At 45.8% G+C, this 18,180-nt stretch overlaps 1 protein-coding gene across 5 annotated transcripts in view; it reads right to left on the bottom strand.

Annotated features, from left to right (window-relative positions):
* Nucleotides 1–6,945: 6,945 nt before the first annotated feature.
* The window catches only part of mtcl1 (microtubule crosslinking factor 1), a 51,191-nt gene continuing 39,956 nt past the window's right edge, over nt 6,946–18,180 (bottom strand). For 2 of the 5 annotated variants that reach the window (XM_076021746.1, XM_076021747.1), the window contains 5 exons: nt 17,198–17,470; nt 15,615–15,929; nt 14,847–14,923; nt 12,821–14,363; nt 6,946–7,667 (listed from right to left, as the gene is read on the bottom strand). In XM_076021746.1, the coding sequence (XP_075877861.1) occupies nt 7,464–7,667; nt 12,821–14,363; nt 14,847–14,923; nt 15,615–15,929; nt 17,198–17,470 (2,412 nt within the window). In that variant the 3' untranslated portion in view covers nt 6,946–7,463. Of the gene's footprint in view, nt 7,668–11,032; nt 11,091–12,602; nt 12,628–12,820; nt 14,364–14,846; nt 14,924–15,614; nt 15,930–17,197; nt 17,471–18,180 lie in introns of all 5 variants that reach the window. The other 3 variants (XR_012926281.1, XM_076021748.1, XM_076021749.1) reach the window with 3 other exon arrangements.

Genomic DNA, 18,180 nt, shown 5'->3' with positions numbered 1-18,180 from the left:
CGTCATGCCTTGTGTTCTTGTGCCTTGAAGCTCAGCAGCTGACTGATGCCCCTATGTGGCAAGAATTGCACTCTGCAGCTGCCGCCACATGCTTTCCAGGAGGAGCCTTGTACTCTCACCAATGACGCGTCACACACACACAGCTTTGATGGTATGAACTGCAGCAGGAGCAGCGATTACAGAGATCCAAAAACCATCTGAAATGCTTTGGATTCCTTTGATATTACGGGCTTCTGTGTTCTGAACGAACCGGGAAGAATAATCTGCTTTTTTCCCCTTTTTTTGGAGAGAGATTAGAGAGCATGATGCTGTGTTTGGATAGAGGCCCAGAGGTGTCACTCTCTTATCTCAGGGAAGGGCCATGCGCAGTGTATCCACTCCTCCCATTCATGACATACGCAGACACGTGTGCTTGCGTGCGTGCATGCGCGTGTGACTGTGCAGTAGGATGCGAGGAAAAAGGAGCAGAGAAATACATCAATAGGTGACGTTACATCATCACCAACCCCAGCGGAAATGGAGTAGTTACCATGACAACATCTTTGTCCCCAGTCTGACCACCAAACTCCTCCCCGACCCTCCGGTTTGGATCATTACACGAAAATTGCATAAAATTACAACCAGTAAAGGATAGGCTTACTTTTTGCTCTCAACCTCTTCCCCTGTCTACATGCACACACACACACACACACACACACACACACACACACACACACACACACACACACGCACGCGCGCTCTTTAAAGTCTTCACCTTCTTCATGTCATTGAAAGCAGCACCTTCGCAAATGTTCCAAAAGACGCTTCATGTACAGCATGACAATGTCTTTGCCAAAATTGCATGCAAGGACATCTGGAGCTGCTAATGAGCCATTTGAGGTTGGACACTGTGTCAGCAGCACATGGGGGACGAGCAAAACAGAAGCCAGAATTAATTGACTCCTCCCTTGACAAATGGGGTGATAAACCAAAGTCGATCTCTTATAGAAGAACCGTTGCCAATATCAAAGCGTCATCAGTCAGGCTTCATATAAAGACTATGAGGTTGTCATGAACAATACTAATAACAATGAAAACGCATCTCAACTACTGGACCTAAAAACACAACTTTAGAAAATAAAAACAAGTGAGTACTCCCTGAGGACATCCCTCAAAGGAAAACACCAGAGGAACCAAAAGCCACTTTAGTCGGCACCAGATACCCAATAAAGTAGCAGGTAAATGTGTCACCCAACACACTCAACCTTCATCAAGGTTGGGTGTTTTATGTACTCAGATTCTGCAGACCTTGTTTGTTATGACCGGTGGTTATCTGAATGACTGTTGCCTTTCTATGGTCTCCAACCAGCCAGACTAATTTTTTCTTCTTCACCAAACTGCCACTATATATTGTTCAGGATCATTTTCTGTAAAAACCTGGAGATCCTAGAAGATCAGCAGTTTAGAGTCACTAAATTCTTCTTTCTTCCCCACTCTGACACTCACTATAAACCTCAGTAAGTGGTCTTCACCACAACGTTTACGTACCCTAAATGCATGTAAATGTGCTTACAAGCAATTCAGTACTGTATCTTATAAAGTAGTGAGAGAGTGTAATTGGTTGATGTTTTTTATTGAAATTTTTGGCAGGCATGTTTACAGTGTTGATCTTTTTAAACACTGGTGCTACTTGTTAGAAAGAAACTTGTAAGAAACTTGCATTCTTTTGGTCCAAGTGTTGAGTTGTTGCGTGCGTTTAGGCTCACACTCTTCAGTGTTTGGAGGATTACCTCTTCTGGGCAGGAACCCCACTGTGACTGACACAAAGATGTACACTGTGTGTATGTGTGCTTGTATGTGTGTGTGTGTGTGAGTGTGTGTGTGTGTGTGTGTGTGTGTGTGTGTGTGTGTGTGTGTGTGTGTCAGGGCTTGTCCAAAGCAAATTAAGCAAGACAAAGGGGGAATGAAGGACACACCAAATGAATGGTGTTCTTTTGTTGTTCTCTGTGAAAGGCAGACAGATGGTCCAACTGAAGTGAACTTGCAGCTTGCTGGATTTTTGCCATTTTTGTATTTGTTGATGTCATCAATTTACACAGAAAGTCTGAAGCTTTTACTGTTGAGCAAAAACACACATGGCATCACAGCTGCGTGGCGGTGCACACGGCAAAAAACAAAAACAAAAGTTGAAACTTTTCATTTTTTCATTTTTTTTTTGTTGTTGCGCAGTTTGTTTTGGTCTTGATCGACAGCCTTTGGTTCTGTTGCCTTGATGCCTATTGTCTCAGACGCCGGGGCAGCCTCAGCGATGGTCCTGTTGGTTCAGATCAGGGTGCAAGCAGCCGTCACAGTCTCACCAACAATGGGCCGCTCTGATTCCCCAGACAATAGTGCAGTTCTTGGGCTGTTTACCTCCCACCACCACCGCACACAGGCACACTAACACTACACTAATACACTCATCAGCCAGCCTCTGTCGCACAGTTGCCCCATCTTCAACATGCTGGTCCAGACTGCGGGGGCTCCAGCGGGAAGACAAACTTTTCCCCTTCATGGCTAACGATACAGCCGAGAGCGAGGGGACGTGAAAGGCCTGAAGGCTGTGCATTTTGCTCTCCTTCGCCATGAGGCATAAGGTGGTTTTGTGTCGTTGGCATGACAACCAAGCTAAAGGCACTGTCATATCCACGACTATATGCAGTCTGCTTTCTTTGTGGGTTCCCCTCCCTATCTTGTGTCTGTTTGAGTGTTTCTCTCTCTCTCTCTCTCTCTCTCTCTCTCTCTCTCTCTCTCTGCCTCTCTCTCTCTCTCCAGGGCTGGGTCTCAGGTGCAGGCAGCTGCTGCTGGTTACACACCTTGTGCTGCTCATTCAATTAATCAACCCTCTGCTTAAATACTTTTTTCAGCCCCTTGCTGACAGATCATTGCAGTTATCTCAGCGGTAACGTGTGTCAGGCTAATCCCTCGATTGTTTTCGGAGAACTTTCCTAAGGAATTCCCCTTGTGACTTCAGGTATTAACTGTAGCAGCGTCTCGTCTAAGGAAACCCATCTTGTCTGAGCACTCCTGCACTGCATTCTGCCTCTCTGGACCTTCTCCTGTCACAAGTCTCAGCCACCATCTACCGGCCTTCGCTCCTCTCCCGTCTTCAGTCCCTGTGCCTCCCCCTTGCTTCGTCTACTGACTGCTACCTTGAAATAAATGGTCAAGAGTCTGCTCCCACTCTGAGTCTGTGCCTTGGTCCAAGCTTCCCCGCCCTGATTGTCACAGGCATGGCCTGGCCATTGTGTCTCTCACTGTGCATCTGAGGCCTCAGCAAGCAGCTGGAGAGGTGAGCAACAAGAGGTTTCATTCAGGGCAGATTCAATAGCGAAATAGGCAGTGGGCGCAGAGAGGTTGACTCTGTCAGTGGGACACAGGAAAAAAAAAACACAGTGCTTCAGTCCAGTCATGTTGATTAAAATGGAATCCCTGATATTTGGAGCCCCGTGTTCAGGACAGTTTTACCATGTGAACGATAGATCAAAAACAGGTTATGGCTTCACGTGAATAACAAGAACAAGGAAAGGCACTCAAGGCTTTTCTCTGTGGAAATGATGTCTTCATGTCTTCACTTCATTCCTCACAAAGAGGATTTAGTTAAATGTGTTGTAATTCTTCAAAAGGCAGTGTCATGCATTTGATGCTGCCCCACGTACTTGAAAGCCTGGAGCTGCTACAAGCTGGCTCGGTTTGCAGTAAAACAAATATATGGCCACAAACTTTCAAAGTAATAGGCAGACTTTGTCTAAACTGACCTTTGACAATGGGTTTTCTGGGCTTGCTCTGAAATGTATATGTGAAACACACCAATTGCTTTAAAAATGTAGAGAAAAACTATTATTTTGTATGTATCCGAGTTCTGATTTGTTAGGAAATATTGGCATATTTGAACATCTGTTTTGTTCTTTATGCTCCATCTATTAAATAACCAAATGAAACATAACATCTGTCTCCCCTCAGATTATTGAACTTCCGCAATCCTTTGTGTTCAGATTTAGATGTCTGATTTCTCAGTGAACAGCTGTAAACTCTTGCAGAACTGGGTCAGATGGGAAGCGTCTCATTGGTTTAGTCAAACACACAGATCTTGGAACATAAGAACAATCTGCTTGAACCAATGTGACAGAGACACCCAGACAGACACGACTGCATTATTCATTACAGCTGCAGAGGAAAAGCCATCAGACTTTTCTGTTATTCAATCTGTCAAATTTTAGGGGAAGGTATTAAAAACACAACTTTTTTTTTCAAGTTATTTTACAGCTTGGGGAATTTTGACACTTGTAGTTTAGTAAATTCTAAACCTGTCTGAACTTGTTTTCTTCAGAGGGAAAAATGCCTCATCACCCGCCAAAGATTATATCAGGAAAATTAGATTCAGTTTACACTAAGTAGTTTCATGTGCTTGCTGACTTCATTCATGGAGACAACTCAGTAAACAAATAAATGAATTAAAGCTGGAAGCAGCATTCAAGGGACTGAGCCTGCCATTGCCGTCAACATCTGTCGAACCCTGCCGACCCCTGCCAACACTTGCTGAACCCTTCTGACGCCTGCCGTTGATGCCGCTGCCGTTGTCACCATCAAACACCTCAATAAGGTTTCTGCAGCGTGACTGTATGTGTCAGATAACACTCATATGGATCAAGGTGGCTGCTTTTGTTTTTTTAGGTGGCACTGTAGGGCCTAAGTCTTACTTCTCATGTTTTGTTTCTGTGAAGAAAGACAGATTTCTACATTACAATATGAGGCTTCAAGAATGGACCAACTTTATTGTCGAGATGAAAGGAGAGCAGCAACAAAACTGTCAAAAACAATCTTTGGGAACAAAACAAGACAAATCTTCAAAAGAAAACACAATGTCCTTCCCTCGGCTCTTCATGCGAGCAGGTTCCACCTGCAGACAGTGGAGAGGTGGCACGCTGGGGGAGGGGGAGAGCAGGGCATTCCCAAATGCGCATGCGATAAGGCCAACATCTCGCCCGGACACCACCTTCAGAAACTCTGCTCTCTCTGAAAATGTCACACTTTCAATTTAGAGAGGACTCCCGCTTTGTCACATGTCACTCTTCACCCACAGCAGCTCCAACATATATCAAAATGTGTGCGTATGTGTGCGTGTGTGTGCGTGTGCGTGTGTGTGTGTGTGTGTGTGTGTGTGTGTGCAGGGACTTCAGGGCTGGTGTGAATTATTCAACTGTGGTGGGTTTCTCTCAGATGAAGGTAAAAGCAGACCATCATCTTCTTCATCACTTGGTGCCATCAGTAGATCCCAGCATGCAGCAGGGTGGCATTAATTATTCATCTTTATTACTTTGTGAAAGGTATATGGAGGCTTTCAGATCCCCGTCCCAACCTCTTTATTACTCATCTCCGCTTCGCAGCCACGACCAGCCTCACACCCTTAGTGCCAATAAAAGCAGACAGAATTTTACAAATAGGGATTTATCCTGTGAGGCTTTTGTGATAGATTTTTGCCTGTCAGTAGATAGAAATGTCATTTGTTAAGTGGTGACAAGCAGGCATTAATCTCATACAGAATCAGGTTTTTGAGAAATTGAGTCAATGTGTCACCAAGTGTGTGCAGAAATGCATATGCGCACACATCTCGCTCTCCCAGTCCCCTCTGATTGATATTTGCTAAAACCACTTATTTGAAACAGAAAAAATATCAATTTCATTGTCCAGAGAACCATACATTTTGCAAGTGGGGCCAGGCCAAGTTATCATGATGGAATTCTGATCCACGAGTCAGTAAAACTGACTCATGACATTTAAATGATTTGTTCAGCGCTTGACTAAAACAAACAGATAAAAAAAAAAAAAATCCTCTATTTTAATAAGATTCTTAAGGGGGACAGAAAAACTTAAGATAAGCAGCACCTTATATGCTCTTTCAGGTAGATGTTTGTTGTATCTCAGCAACTCCTATTAATAGGTCAAAATATGCTGTACCCTGGACTATGAATTATTAGTATACTAGTGATGTGGTTGGTTATCAGGAACAGTTTTCTTTATGGCGTATGATAAAGTAGTGCACATGCGGCATAAATTTCTTTAACTTGCGTGACAAGCTGAGTGACATTGGTTAGGTGGCCCATGTATGACCGGTTGTGATGCAAGAGGATTTGACTTGTGGTAGGACACAATCTTCTTATTCACATTCTGTGTGTGTGTGTCTGTCCCCCCTGACCCACTGTAATCCTGCAGTCTGCAACTGTAATCCACACACGGGCACACAATCTCAGGTCTGATGAAAACATGTGTCATCTGTCAAGAGCCCAACCTTTATAAAAGAAAAAATATATAAATAACGCACACAGGAGAAAGGAATCTTGTAAATACACATTCATGTTTATTACCATTTACCTTTTACATAAGACTATAGATCAATAGACATTTCATTTAAAACATTCATATTTATTTTTTTCACCTCTGCAATCCCTTTTTTCCTGTCAAAAAGAAGAAAGTGACTTCATATCCCAATAGTAACAACTGTACAAAGACAGCCTGCAGGTACAATAATTGACTTAAAAATTCTTCTTGTGATTGATGCAAATCAAGGGACAAAAAACAAACAAACAAAAACCACAGCTCAATAGTTCCCCTCACAACAAATTGTCGCAGCCCATCACCGTGTGGTCACATATAACTACAGCTTATATGTACATGCACTAAAGTGCTAGTGTTGAAAAGGCATGCAAATATTAGACTAATATTTGTACAACTGCCTTCCAAATATGCATAAGATTGCATTTTGTTCTCACTCATCTACATGTGATCACATTCAAACATTCAACCCAATGTAAAAAAAAAAAGAAAAAAGAAAGAGTTCCCTCAGCATCAGAAATGACATCATATGCCTCTGCTTCGGACCCGATGAAGCAGAAGTTGCTTTTTTTTGCTTGTGTTGTATAGTGTTTAGTTGTTGTTTTTCTTTTTTTTCTTTTTTTTTTTTTTTTAACTCAGCCTGAAACAGATGATTCAAGCTTACAAGGCTGAAAACAAACATATGCCTGGTTGAAAGAACAAAATGGCTTTGACATGAGTTCATGTGCGATGACTTAGCAAATGCGACGTTCATAAAAAACAAAAGTGCAAACAGAAAAGGAGTAAACTTTACGAAAAACAAACAGCTGAACGATTTCAGATTCCACCTGATCAACAAGGTTCAACAACACACACAGACACACACTCACGTGGTTTAAAACGTTTGCAGGCACCTGTAGTGGAAATGTATTATTGATGATATTACAGTACATTCCAGGTTCCTCTGGTTGGTCGATGGTCAGCTGGTGCTACTGGGTGTCTCACAAACCCTGTCTCCCCCCTCTTGTTTTTTTTAGTTTTGTTTCTTTTTTGGGGGGAGAGTTTGGTTTTATTTGAGGTACTGGGTCTTTCAGGCTGAGGTGGAGAGGGGCAGGAGGAGGTAGAGGACGGTCTTACGCTGGCTCCTCGCCCTCCAGGATGGCTCTACGGCGCACTGGCGGCGGGAACGTGAACCTCCGCCTAGAGCCCTCGCTCCACTTGGGGGATGAGGAGGGGGAGTGGGCGGCCCAGCGCGAGGGGGGTCGTTGGTTGGCTGGACGAGCCGGTCGGAGGAAGCAGGAGTCCAGGGGAGGAGCCACTGGCGAGCGAGGCAGGTCCTGCCAATGACAGGGAGGCGTCAGAGTGAGAGGAGGCGGGCAAAGCGTCAGCGGCAAGGTGGGCGGCGTCGAGAGAAGCAAAAGAGAATTAAAGAGAGGAAAGTAAATGAGAAAATAAGCCGAGGTGATAATGGTGGCAGGCGGATTAAGATGAGAAATGTGAGGCTGGATAGTTTTTTCCAGAAACTGAGCTTTATTTTTTGTGGGAAATGAACCAAAAAGCAACTGATGCAAAGCCCACAAGAAAACAAAGAATAAATACAGGTAGTGCTGCTGATGAGTTTAGCATGGCTGTTGCACTCGTGACAGTTTTTTCAAAACTGCATTTTTTTGTGTGTAGAAGATTGATGAACTAACAGCGCTGGAGGTCGCCACTTTCCTCCCGAGTGGCTTCAGAGTTTGGGGAGTGTTGGTAACAGATCTAATTGGTGACTGCCACGGACAGAGAGTTCATCCAATCCACTTCAAAGATTCACCTCATCTATCCAAACGCTTCCAATGGATTCTTTACCAGGTGTGTGTGACAGGTCAAGCTTTTTGGCTAATGTTCCATTTGCCGCTCCAATTTACAAAGTTGTCCAATCAATGAGAAGGTCAGCAAAGAGCTGAGTTAAAGCTGAAGCAGCCAACGGCATTTCCATTTCTCAGCCTCACCTAAGTGGAACTTACCATTTGCTCAGGTAAGAAGGAAGAATTAATATTAGAGAATGGTTTGTTTTTTTCCCATTAATGTTGAGACAGACCTCCAGCAACACCAATTTTTTTCTCACTCGTTATGGAAACAGCTGGGAGGACGCAGCAGGAGTTCTACATCAGAGCTAAGTCGCCAAACCATAGAATGTTTTGCACATTAGATATAATTGAAAAAAGAGGAAAAACCCCTGAAGCAAGTGTATCAACTTTTTTTTATGAATTAGAGGAAGTTTCATTGTGCTATTTCTATTCAATTTCTAGCACAATGTCCTTTATAATACAAAAAAATGGCTGGCTGGAAAAAATAGAACGGGACACTAACGTAAGTCAAAACTTCAGAAGTGACAAGAAGATTGACCTTAGTGCACACAATAGGTGTAATTACACACAACCTGTTTCAGTGCACCAGAAGGCAGTGCTGGCGTTACAACTATTCAGAAGATGCACACTTCCGAACATGATTTCTTATCTCATTTCTATATGTTACACAAATGCAAAATGCAAAGCTGGCTGAAGATAATGGAGTGTTTTTCTTCAAAATCAAGTGGGCTTGTAGAAGTCCCATTTGCGGGATGACAAAGAAATCAAAGTGGGAAAAAAGTGGGGATTGTGCATCAACCTTCCCTTGCAGACAGAAGGTGTGAGAATGTGATGGGTGAATGATCACACCACCGAGGCTGGTCTATAAACAGCTCTTCAGCAGAAGAACGGCGGGGTGACGAACCTACAGAGCAACACCCAAGTTCCCAGTGACTGAGGCTGTCATGGTGAGAGAGAAGATGAACAGTGGTAGGAAGAGTGAAATAATAATAATATAAAAGCCTGAGCCAGCATGGTGATGTGTCACAGAGGCAGACGGGCAGTGCCTCCATCGACGTACAGTGTGTTTCTGAGTAGGACTTTGTGGAGCTGGAGATGTGTGCGGTCATTTTAATGGATGGCATATGGGTTAATACAAGATTTCCTGTGCGATGTTTATACACAAAGTCACAACAACGAGTCATGCACCAGCAATGCGTACAGGAAGTCAGTGGGCGGGCGGGGCTAACTGAGGACAGCAACAACTTCCACCTTCACTTGTCAATGACGTTCGTTCCTTAAAGGAGATTTCCACCATACGAAACAAAGTCATCCAACTACAGAACAAACAAATCCTTGTGCCTTCTTTCTAACAACCAAAACTCAAATATTTTCTGCACGCTTGAATTTATAATTAGGGTGTTAATAATGTGGCTGCACATGAGTTCAATTTTTATTAAAAGTTGCATTATATTGTTAGGTGGCATTGGAGTGACATATGATAGATATCTCCTTTGAGCAAGTGAAATGAACTAGTAAAAAACCAGTTAGCATTCTACAAATACGTCCGTGACGAGTAACAGAGCACAGAAAGTAATGAGCATTAGCAGCCGTCTTCTTTAGTTAGTCTTTGAAGGAGGTGTTAGTGTGAGGAAAGGAAACACTGTATGGACAGAAGAGTGAAAAAAGAAAAAACACCACCAGAACAAAATCACAGCCTGAACACTTGAGCACACGGTGACAAAAAGTGGAGGACCTGGTGGAAACACATTGTTAGAATAATCCGGATCAAGCCACGTGACAGAAAACAACCTTGTCCTGAAGAACGTGGCAAACATCTGAAAGAATCTTCTCGTTGGAGTCGTGATAGTGCTTCATATTTTGGTGCAAATTTCGGTGAAAAAGTCAAATATTGATACAAGACACAATCTGATGACCCCTGGATTCACACATGGTGTGTTTTAAAGGACCATACCAGCTTTGCAAGATTCATTCCAGTAAAAATGACAAGCAGTGTGAGAAAAGGATTGTGTTTTTTACCTGCATGGTATGAAAATCAACACAACTGTTCAGTGTCAGGTCCTTGGTTAGCAGGTATTCTGTGAGCCAGGCCATGAGTCCTGTATCACACACTGTATGGTGGCGCATCTGCAATGGCGCCGCAGTGTAAGTACAGCTCACTGCCCGGGTTGTTTCAGCCTCGCCTCATTAGCTTTGAGTTGTTGTTTCTTTGTTACTACAAGCTAGTCAAACCATGGCTTCCTTAACAAAATAATGTTGTGGACTGTCTGATGCACGTTTCAATGCACAGTGGAAAATGATGAATACATTGTCCATTGTGGGATAAGTACAATGTTCTGAACTGACCTGAAATAAAAATAAAACCTGACTTAAGCAATCTCACAAAAATATCAAACCCTTTTTTTTTTTTTTTTTTTTTTAACTCAGTCTGTGACTTGTTATTGACGATGTCACGGTAGTTGATTTTCATGTAATGCCGGGATGGAATTTAAAGACAATAATCTGTGACTGTATGACTTTAGAATGCATTAGACATGATTCATGGCTCATGGACTAGAACATGCAAAAACACTATTATGGTCCTTTAAAAAACAGATGATCTACACCAAAGAAAGTGAGCATGCATGCATCAACACCAAGAAACAGATTGATGGCCGCCGCAATACTTTGGCCACCACTCCGGTGGCTTCACACACTGTCACTGCTGCCCTGTGAAGCATGCACTAATGAAGAGGTGAGGAGGAGGAGGAGGAGGAGGAGGAGGAAGGAAAGGGTCTGCAGGAGGGTGACAGGTCCATGTGGCTGGCGGAACGACTGCCAAAGGCCGTAGAGGAAGAGAAGGAGGAACTTACATCACGCAGACAAGCAGAATTATAGTCCCCAAGGAGTTGTTAGTATGACAGTGTGGTTCTGGATCAGAGCACAGCGGACGGGGAGGAGCAAGAGGAAGAGGAGGGGGTGGAAGAACAGGAGGAGGAGAAGATAAAAGCCAGACAGGAGGGGGGGGGAGGGGAAGGAGGAGGGGAGATAGAGCGGGAAATGTTAATCAGGTCAAATCTGGCAAAATAAATGGAGGCATTTCAAAGGCAAGAGAGGCTGACCGGGAGAGATAATGTGGCTGATTGACTTCAGCTTGTGGAACACACAAACAGCAGTAAACACTCCCACCCACCCACCCAGCCATCCAGCCACCCACGGAGCTGGAAAGCACAAGTGCGACTTCCTGTAGATGCACTCAGGCCTGACAAACAGTGCAGGAGATCTAACATGGCTTAATTCAAACCGAGGGTAAAACATAAACTCTACTTAGTTTGTAACCAAATTCTTTCATGGCTGACTGGTTATTTAAATTATCCAGAATAATGACCAGGTGAATCTGATATCTGGTTTCCTTTTTTCATTTCATGGACCAATCAGATCGCCAATGGGCCAACTAGCAGGATACTGGCCGAAAATAGTTTCCTGGTCCTTTATCCCTCATACTCAGACAAATTCAGGTAGAAAAGTCATAAAAAAAAATGTTCATACACTCATTTAGAGAGTTGGTGGGTGGCAGAGTTGGTGGTGGAATTGCCAAGCTATATAAGTGTCTCTGATCCTTAAGATTCACTAAAACACACACACACACACACACACACACACACACACACACACACACACACACACACTCATCAATCATTCAAGACAGTGAAGCCCTATTGTTATTATTTTGTGTTTGCTGTTTAAGCTTAATTGACAGATTATTAAAACATTTTTCAATTAGAAAAATGAATGACTGTAACATAGGCAAACTCCACTGCGATCTTACTGCAGATGGTGGAAACTGGTGGACATGCAGAACATCTTGTGTGCCGTCCTTCTAAGTATTAAGGTAGTGTTTGGGTCAGTGTTTTTCAAGCACAACGTCAGGACATTGTGACCGACATGAGGAAGAACAATACAGATTGGCCTGGGTACTTAATGGAATTTAAACATGACCAGGCAGTTGGTTTTGACGTTGTCATTTATTTATTTATTTTGCCCTCACAAATGGCATCTGTTCAGCACATCACAGGACCCATTCCATTTTTAACATTTTGGGTATAGTCCATCAGAAATCCTGGCTGATCCTGTCAGCGTCAGAGAGAGATGACATCGATAAACTGAGTGACTTTCTAACTACAATCCTGATAATACTATTAACTGTCAGTCTATGACTTCCCCCCCCCTCATTTTCTGACAGATAAATCAGATTTCGGTTGAGCTTCAGTAACAGATAGTCGAAGCCAAGAACTAAAGCCACGCTGTGAGGAGGTTTCTGCCGTGAAGAAGACGAAGAAGAAGATGATGTAGAAGAAGAGGAAGAGACCTTAAAGAGCAGCTACATACAACACAGAGGCAAAGCTCAGTGTTACTGAAGGCAGAACAGTGCTTTCACATTACCATCTCATCAGTCAGTGCTTTCGATCTGAGAGGGAACAAAAAACAAAAAACGGGACATTTTAGTGACATCACTCTGACGAAGTGCAGACTTTGTCTTTGTCTCCAACCAACACGAGGAACCTCCTCCGCCGTGTCAGAGAAGCTCAGTGCTTGTGGGACCACAGAGGCCAGACTAGATGGAAGGCGAGTCGGTGGATCCAGTGTGTCTGCATATTTACCTCCAAGCAGCCGGGGGGCGCCCTGTCGGCCTCGGCCTGCCTGCCGCCGTCCCTCCTCCTCTCCTCGCGGACGCTCTGCTCCTGCAGCTTCTTGCTCAGGATGCGGGCGGCGTTGTCGGCCAGCGTGTGGCCCGGCGGCGCCGACAGGTCCTGCCGCTCGCTCGACGTTTCCGCCGCCACGAGCAGCTGCACGGGGCTGGGCGAGCGACCCCGGTGCGGACCCCCAGACCCTGCCCCCGGGGCCTCGGCGGGCGGGCGGGAGCGGCTGGGCGACTTGTTGAACTTCTGGGCGGCGGCGGTGGCGGCGGCGGCGGCATCGTAGGCGGCGACGGGCGTGTGGTCGATGATGTTGAAGAGGCTGGACAGGCCGTCATTGATGGTGGTGTGCACGGGGCTGTCGCGTGTGGTTGTGGAGCGCGCCCACGCCGACTCGCTGTTGCCTTTCTGGGGCGTGGTGGGCGTGGCGGCGCGGATACCGCCGGCAGTGCCGCTGGGTGCCTCGGCCTTGCCGGCCGCCGACACCTTGCGCTGGAGCTTGGGAGAGCCGTACTTGGGCGAGCAGCAGGGCCGCTCGAACTTGCTCTGCACGACGGGCGAGTACTGCACCTTGCGGGCGGCGCGGGAGGGCGAGGAGGCGGGCGTGCCGCCGCCCTTGGGCGTGAGGCAGCGGTGGGGGCTGCTGGTGAGGGTCCTCAGCAGGTCCGTCTGCAGGCCCACGCTGATGCTCTGAGTGGTCTGCGTGCCTCTGCTGGTGAGCCCGTTGGTCTGGCAGCCGCTCTCCCGGAGGACGGGCGGCGCCGGCAGCGGCGGCGGCGAGCGGATGGCGTTGCGCACCGAGATGGCCACCTCCTTCATGTCGTCGCTCAGGTTCCTAGAGAGCTGCAGCTCCAGCGAGGAGGCGAAGCCCACCGCCGGGCAGATGGGGGACTGGCTGGGGGAAGTCCTCAAACCGCCCCCGCCCTCCAGGAGCCCGCTCGCCCACCTCCCTCCCCCGAACACGTCGTCGGGCCCGCTGCCGGCTCCCGCCCCGGCCTCCCCCCCCCCGCCACCGCCGCCACCGCCGCCACCGCCGCCCCTCGACTTGGTCCCTTTGGCGAACAGGAAGTCCGAGTCCTGTGCAGTGGGGCCCTCGGCAGCGCTGCCGCCTGCTCTGGAGGGGCTGTGCAGGATGTGGATGCCGCAGTGCTCCACCCCGACGCCCACCGCCGCCCCCGCCGCTGCGCCGGCCCTCAGTGGGGAGCGGTGGCAGCGCTCCGGGCTGCTCAGGGTGCTGGTGGTCAGAGTAGCGCTGGTGGTCAGGAACCAGGACGCTGGTTGTAATGGGTCGAGGAGTGGCTCCGCGCTCCTGGCCGCCTCGGCACTGGGACACGCTGGGAAGTCCCAGCCCTTGTTGTTGAACTCCTCGATGTACTTGAGGTCGTCCGGGGAGAGGGGCGGGGTGACGTCATCTTGGCCCGGGTCACCGTGGCGGCTCTTGACTGGGAGGAAGGGCGAACTGTCCATCAGACGCTGGAAGTCACTCATGGAGCAAACAGACTTGGCTCTGTAGGAGACACATACACACACAAATAACACTGTAAAGTGGACGAATCAAGCCTCAAACACTGCTAGTACAGCTAGGAAATTCTTTACAAATGATAGAATATTAATTGCATTTAATGGTTCAGTGTACAACTTTTAAGGAAGACCAGTATTTAAGGAAGCCCACCTGACAGCTTGTTTTGTATACTATTTAGGGCACTGTCAGGCTTGCTTCCTGAAGCTTTTACCAATATAAGAATCATGAATCAAGTCAAATTTTACACACTGGATCTTGAAGTTGTTCATGTGTCTTAATAACCCAAGTAAGTTCGTCATATATTCCATCGTCTTGCCCATATGTCTGCCCATATGTCTGAGGATAAACTGCTGGTTACATTGTCAATGTCTTATTCAAACTATGATTCGTAACTATGTCATTATTGGAGCAGCGCTACACGTGATGCTCCAAACTCAGTTTTTAGGACACCTCTAGCCACGAGCTTACCTGAGCAGACTCCCGCCGCCCATTTCATCATCTTCATACTCAGGGTCACCTTCGCTCTCTGCAATCTCATTCAGAGCCTGAAACACAACAGTAGCTGTTATGAAATTGTGTATTAAGTGCTCACTGTACAAGAAATAAAATGTTAAAAAAATATACCCCAAAACTTATAGCGCCTGCTGATAGCGTCTGAACAGGTACATATTCTATACTAAAACAACAGCTGGCAGCTCCCTAAGGTGGATTTACTGTGGGAGCCGGGAGGTTGAAGACAAACTGCTAACGTCGGACTGGAATTACCTTGAGAGGACAAGTCTCACTGAAATTAGGTGAAAGCTACCAATTGCAAACCGGCAATCAGTTCTGGGTGTGAAGGGTGAAGTGTTTTCGACCTCACAGTGGTATAAGAATGAAAAAAATCATCTTTGAGATGCTATTCTGCAGGCCCTGGTCTGAACCAGTCTGCCCATTCTGACCTCTGACCCCTGACATCAACAAGGTATTTTACTCCACACAACTCCCACTCCTTGGATATTTTCTCACTCTGGTACAATTCTCTGCAAACCCTTCAGACTTGGTGACGTCAAAATGCCGGTAGAGTATTGATTTCACTTGAAGAAGTGAACCAGAGGGAAACATCATCTGTTGACCAAATCCGTTCAAGCAGATTCAAATATCTTTCGTCTCCATCAACTTCTGTGAGCCCTAAGAGAAGCGCACTGGTCTGACGTCAGGAACGGTGAACGCTTTGGTCTGTTTGCTCGGTAATACCTCCGTCATGCAGGGGAACTTCTTCTCACTGTCCAGCCTGGAGGGCGGTGGTACCTCCAGGCCCCTGAGGGGATCCAGAGTCAGAGCGTCCAGGAACAGGTTCTCCGTTGGGCCCTTTAGCCGCCCGGCGGATCCCTGCTCCTCAAGCACGGCCTCAGAGTCTGAGTGGGAGCGTGTGGGAGGGGCGGGGACAGGAGAGGATGTCCGAAAGGAGTGTGGCGACCGTGGGATCGCATCCTGAGGGGAAAACACTCCTCGCTGGCCGTCTTTGGCGTCAGCGCCTTCACCCTGCCGTGTGCTGAGCTCTCTCTGCAACTGCACAAAGACAGAAATGTAAATATGAGGTGAACAATGTCAAAGTCTGTTCAGTCAACTGTGCAATTATATCCCTTTGTTGCATGTCATCCACCTGGATGTCTAAATCTATGAGCAGAAGAGCAGTGGACAAGGACTCTGGGTAGCCCTCAACCAAGGAGGAACAGGGTGATCAGTGATCATGAAGTCAGATGGATGGAAATGAGTTCTACGGAAGCATCGTCACACCTCTCCACAAACTAGCAGAACCAGCTTCAGAACCACCACATTTCTTTGTTCTTAGTGTGTGAAAGTGATCTTGAAGTGTCTTTTAAAGATGCTGATTTAAATGTCTCAAATCATGCAACACTTATTTCATCAATGTTTGTTAAAATATTTGTTCTTTGTGGTGTGACAGCGGTTTTGGCAGGAAGCAGTTTGGCTGTTGACCAGTTTGTTCTGGTTCACAGTGACATACATGAATAATGTGTCCACATTAAAATGAGCCTCAGCAGTTCCCCTTTTTATGTGATTAAAGTGAACTCAGTGTCTCATAGGCTGTTATTCCTACATTATCAGTTAATAACATGCACTAATCTTCTATTAATGAGTGCCAGAAACTCACAACGGAACAAGGTGGGACGCAGTAGTTTGTGTAATTACATTTTCCCGGACACATCAATAATTCAGCCATGTGCTGTAACTTTCAATGGCTCTCGGCATTTTGTCTCAGTGTTGTGAATTCACCAAAGACCAAAACATGGATCGTCTATCAAGAGGAAAGACACATCCTGCTCAGCAAAGACTCCTCATCCACAGTAAAACTTTATTTTCATGTTCATTATGTACAAATTATATGTAAAGAGAGATGACCCTTAACCTGCTGTCTCCATTGATTTATGTTTTCTGTATGTCATGCATGAAAACTTGTCAATCTTGTAAAGCAAAAAGAATCAGCAAGTTATCAAAAAGACTAAAAAAAGAGACTTAGAGACTTTCTCCTCTGTTTGGGTCCAAAAATAATTTCTTTGCCAACACAACTGCAGGACGATGCTGTTGATAGTGTTGGCTCTAGAATTTATAACATTTCTAAGCTGGCAAACCAATTGAGCAGACACTGCTGCTGCCAAGGCAAAGATCAACGCCCAATTTCACAATAAGTGACAAGAATTTGGCCCAATCCCTCTGATTCGTCACTTCACACTTATATACATAGAGTATAAGTGTATTTATCTTATATATAGACGACTCCATCCTGCTCCATCGCTTAACTCCAACTTGGCCTTTACCTTCTCCATCTTGCGGTGGAGCTCCCTCATGCCACTGTCCCACTCCTGCCGCTCCCGGTCGAAGCGCTCCAGCAGCTCGGCCCTCTCGCGGCCCCACCTCTTCTCGCCGTGCTGCAGCTTCCAGCGGAGGTCCAGCGAGGCGCTGTGGCTCTCGGCCAGCAGGCGCTGGTGCTCCTCGCGCTCCTGGTTCAAGATCCACTCGGGGTCTCTGGTCACTAGACCTTCATCCCCTTGTGCTTCGCCCCGCACTGAGTCTTGGGCCTCCAACTCCAACTGGTCAGAGAGTGAGACATTGATTTGAGGCGATGCAAAAACAACGGGACTGTCCTGTGGACGGAAGCTGGAGTGGCTGTCCAGGGCTGAGATTATAAAGGTAGCTAATCTTGTTTGTAAGGCCTTGCGTAGTAGTCAATCGCAGTTTTACAATTAGGGTGCTACTGTACGTCAGTTCAACGTTTGTAATATTAGATTTGTACGTGTATTCGTTATTGTCATTGGCTATCTTGTTTGATCTTTGTTCTGTGATAATCTGTTGTATGGCCATTTAGGTCAAATCACTGGAAAGTGCTCTATAAGTTTATTGCGGCTTTGCTTGCTTGAAAGTGTGACACTGACTCAAATAAGAAAAAATAAATAAACAAACAATCAATCAATCAAGCAATCAATCAATCATTTTCACTACCCTTCCAATTGGGTCAACACATTTTAAAGTTTCAGAAAAAGTTGTTAAAAAACATCATCAGCTATTAAAGCTTGAAAACAATGCTGTCATTTCCTTCTTAGTATTTAAACAATTTAAAAAAAAAAAGCCTTCCTGGTGCCGACTATGAGGCAGCAACATGCATTGTTTCCATTTTGCTTCATTGGCAGAAAAGAATCTAATTGGTCTGTGTTGAATATGATTGACGAATGAGAAAGGTTATCCTATAACTTCATTTTGTTTTGAGAGTTTCTCTTCAGCTCCATCTAGAATAGATGTGAGA

The sequence above is a fragment of the Nelusetta ayraudi genome, unplaced genomic scaffold (genome assembly GCF_046127955.1).
Source record: "Nelusetta ayraudi isolate G7.1 ecotype Tasmania unplaced genomic scaffold, CSIRO-AGI_Nayr_v1 ptg000011l, whole genome shotgun sequence".
Lineage (NCBI taxonomy): Eukaryota > Metazoa > Chordata > Actinopteri > Tetraodontiformes > Monacanthidae > Nelusetta > Nelusetta ayraudi.
The sequence above is the reverse complement of the archived record's forward strand: the minus strand, read 5'-3'. Positions and strand labels throughout refer to the sequence as shown.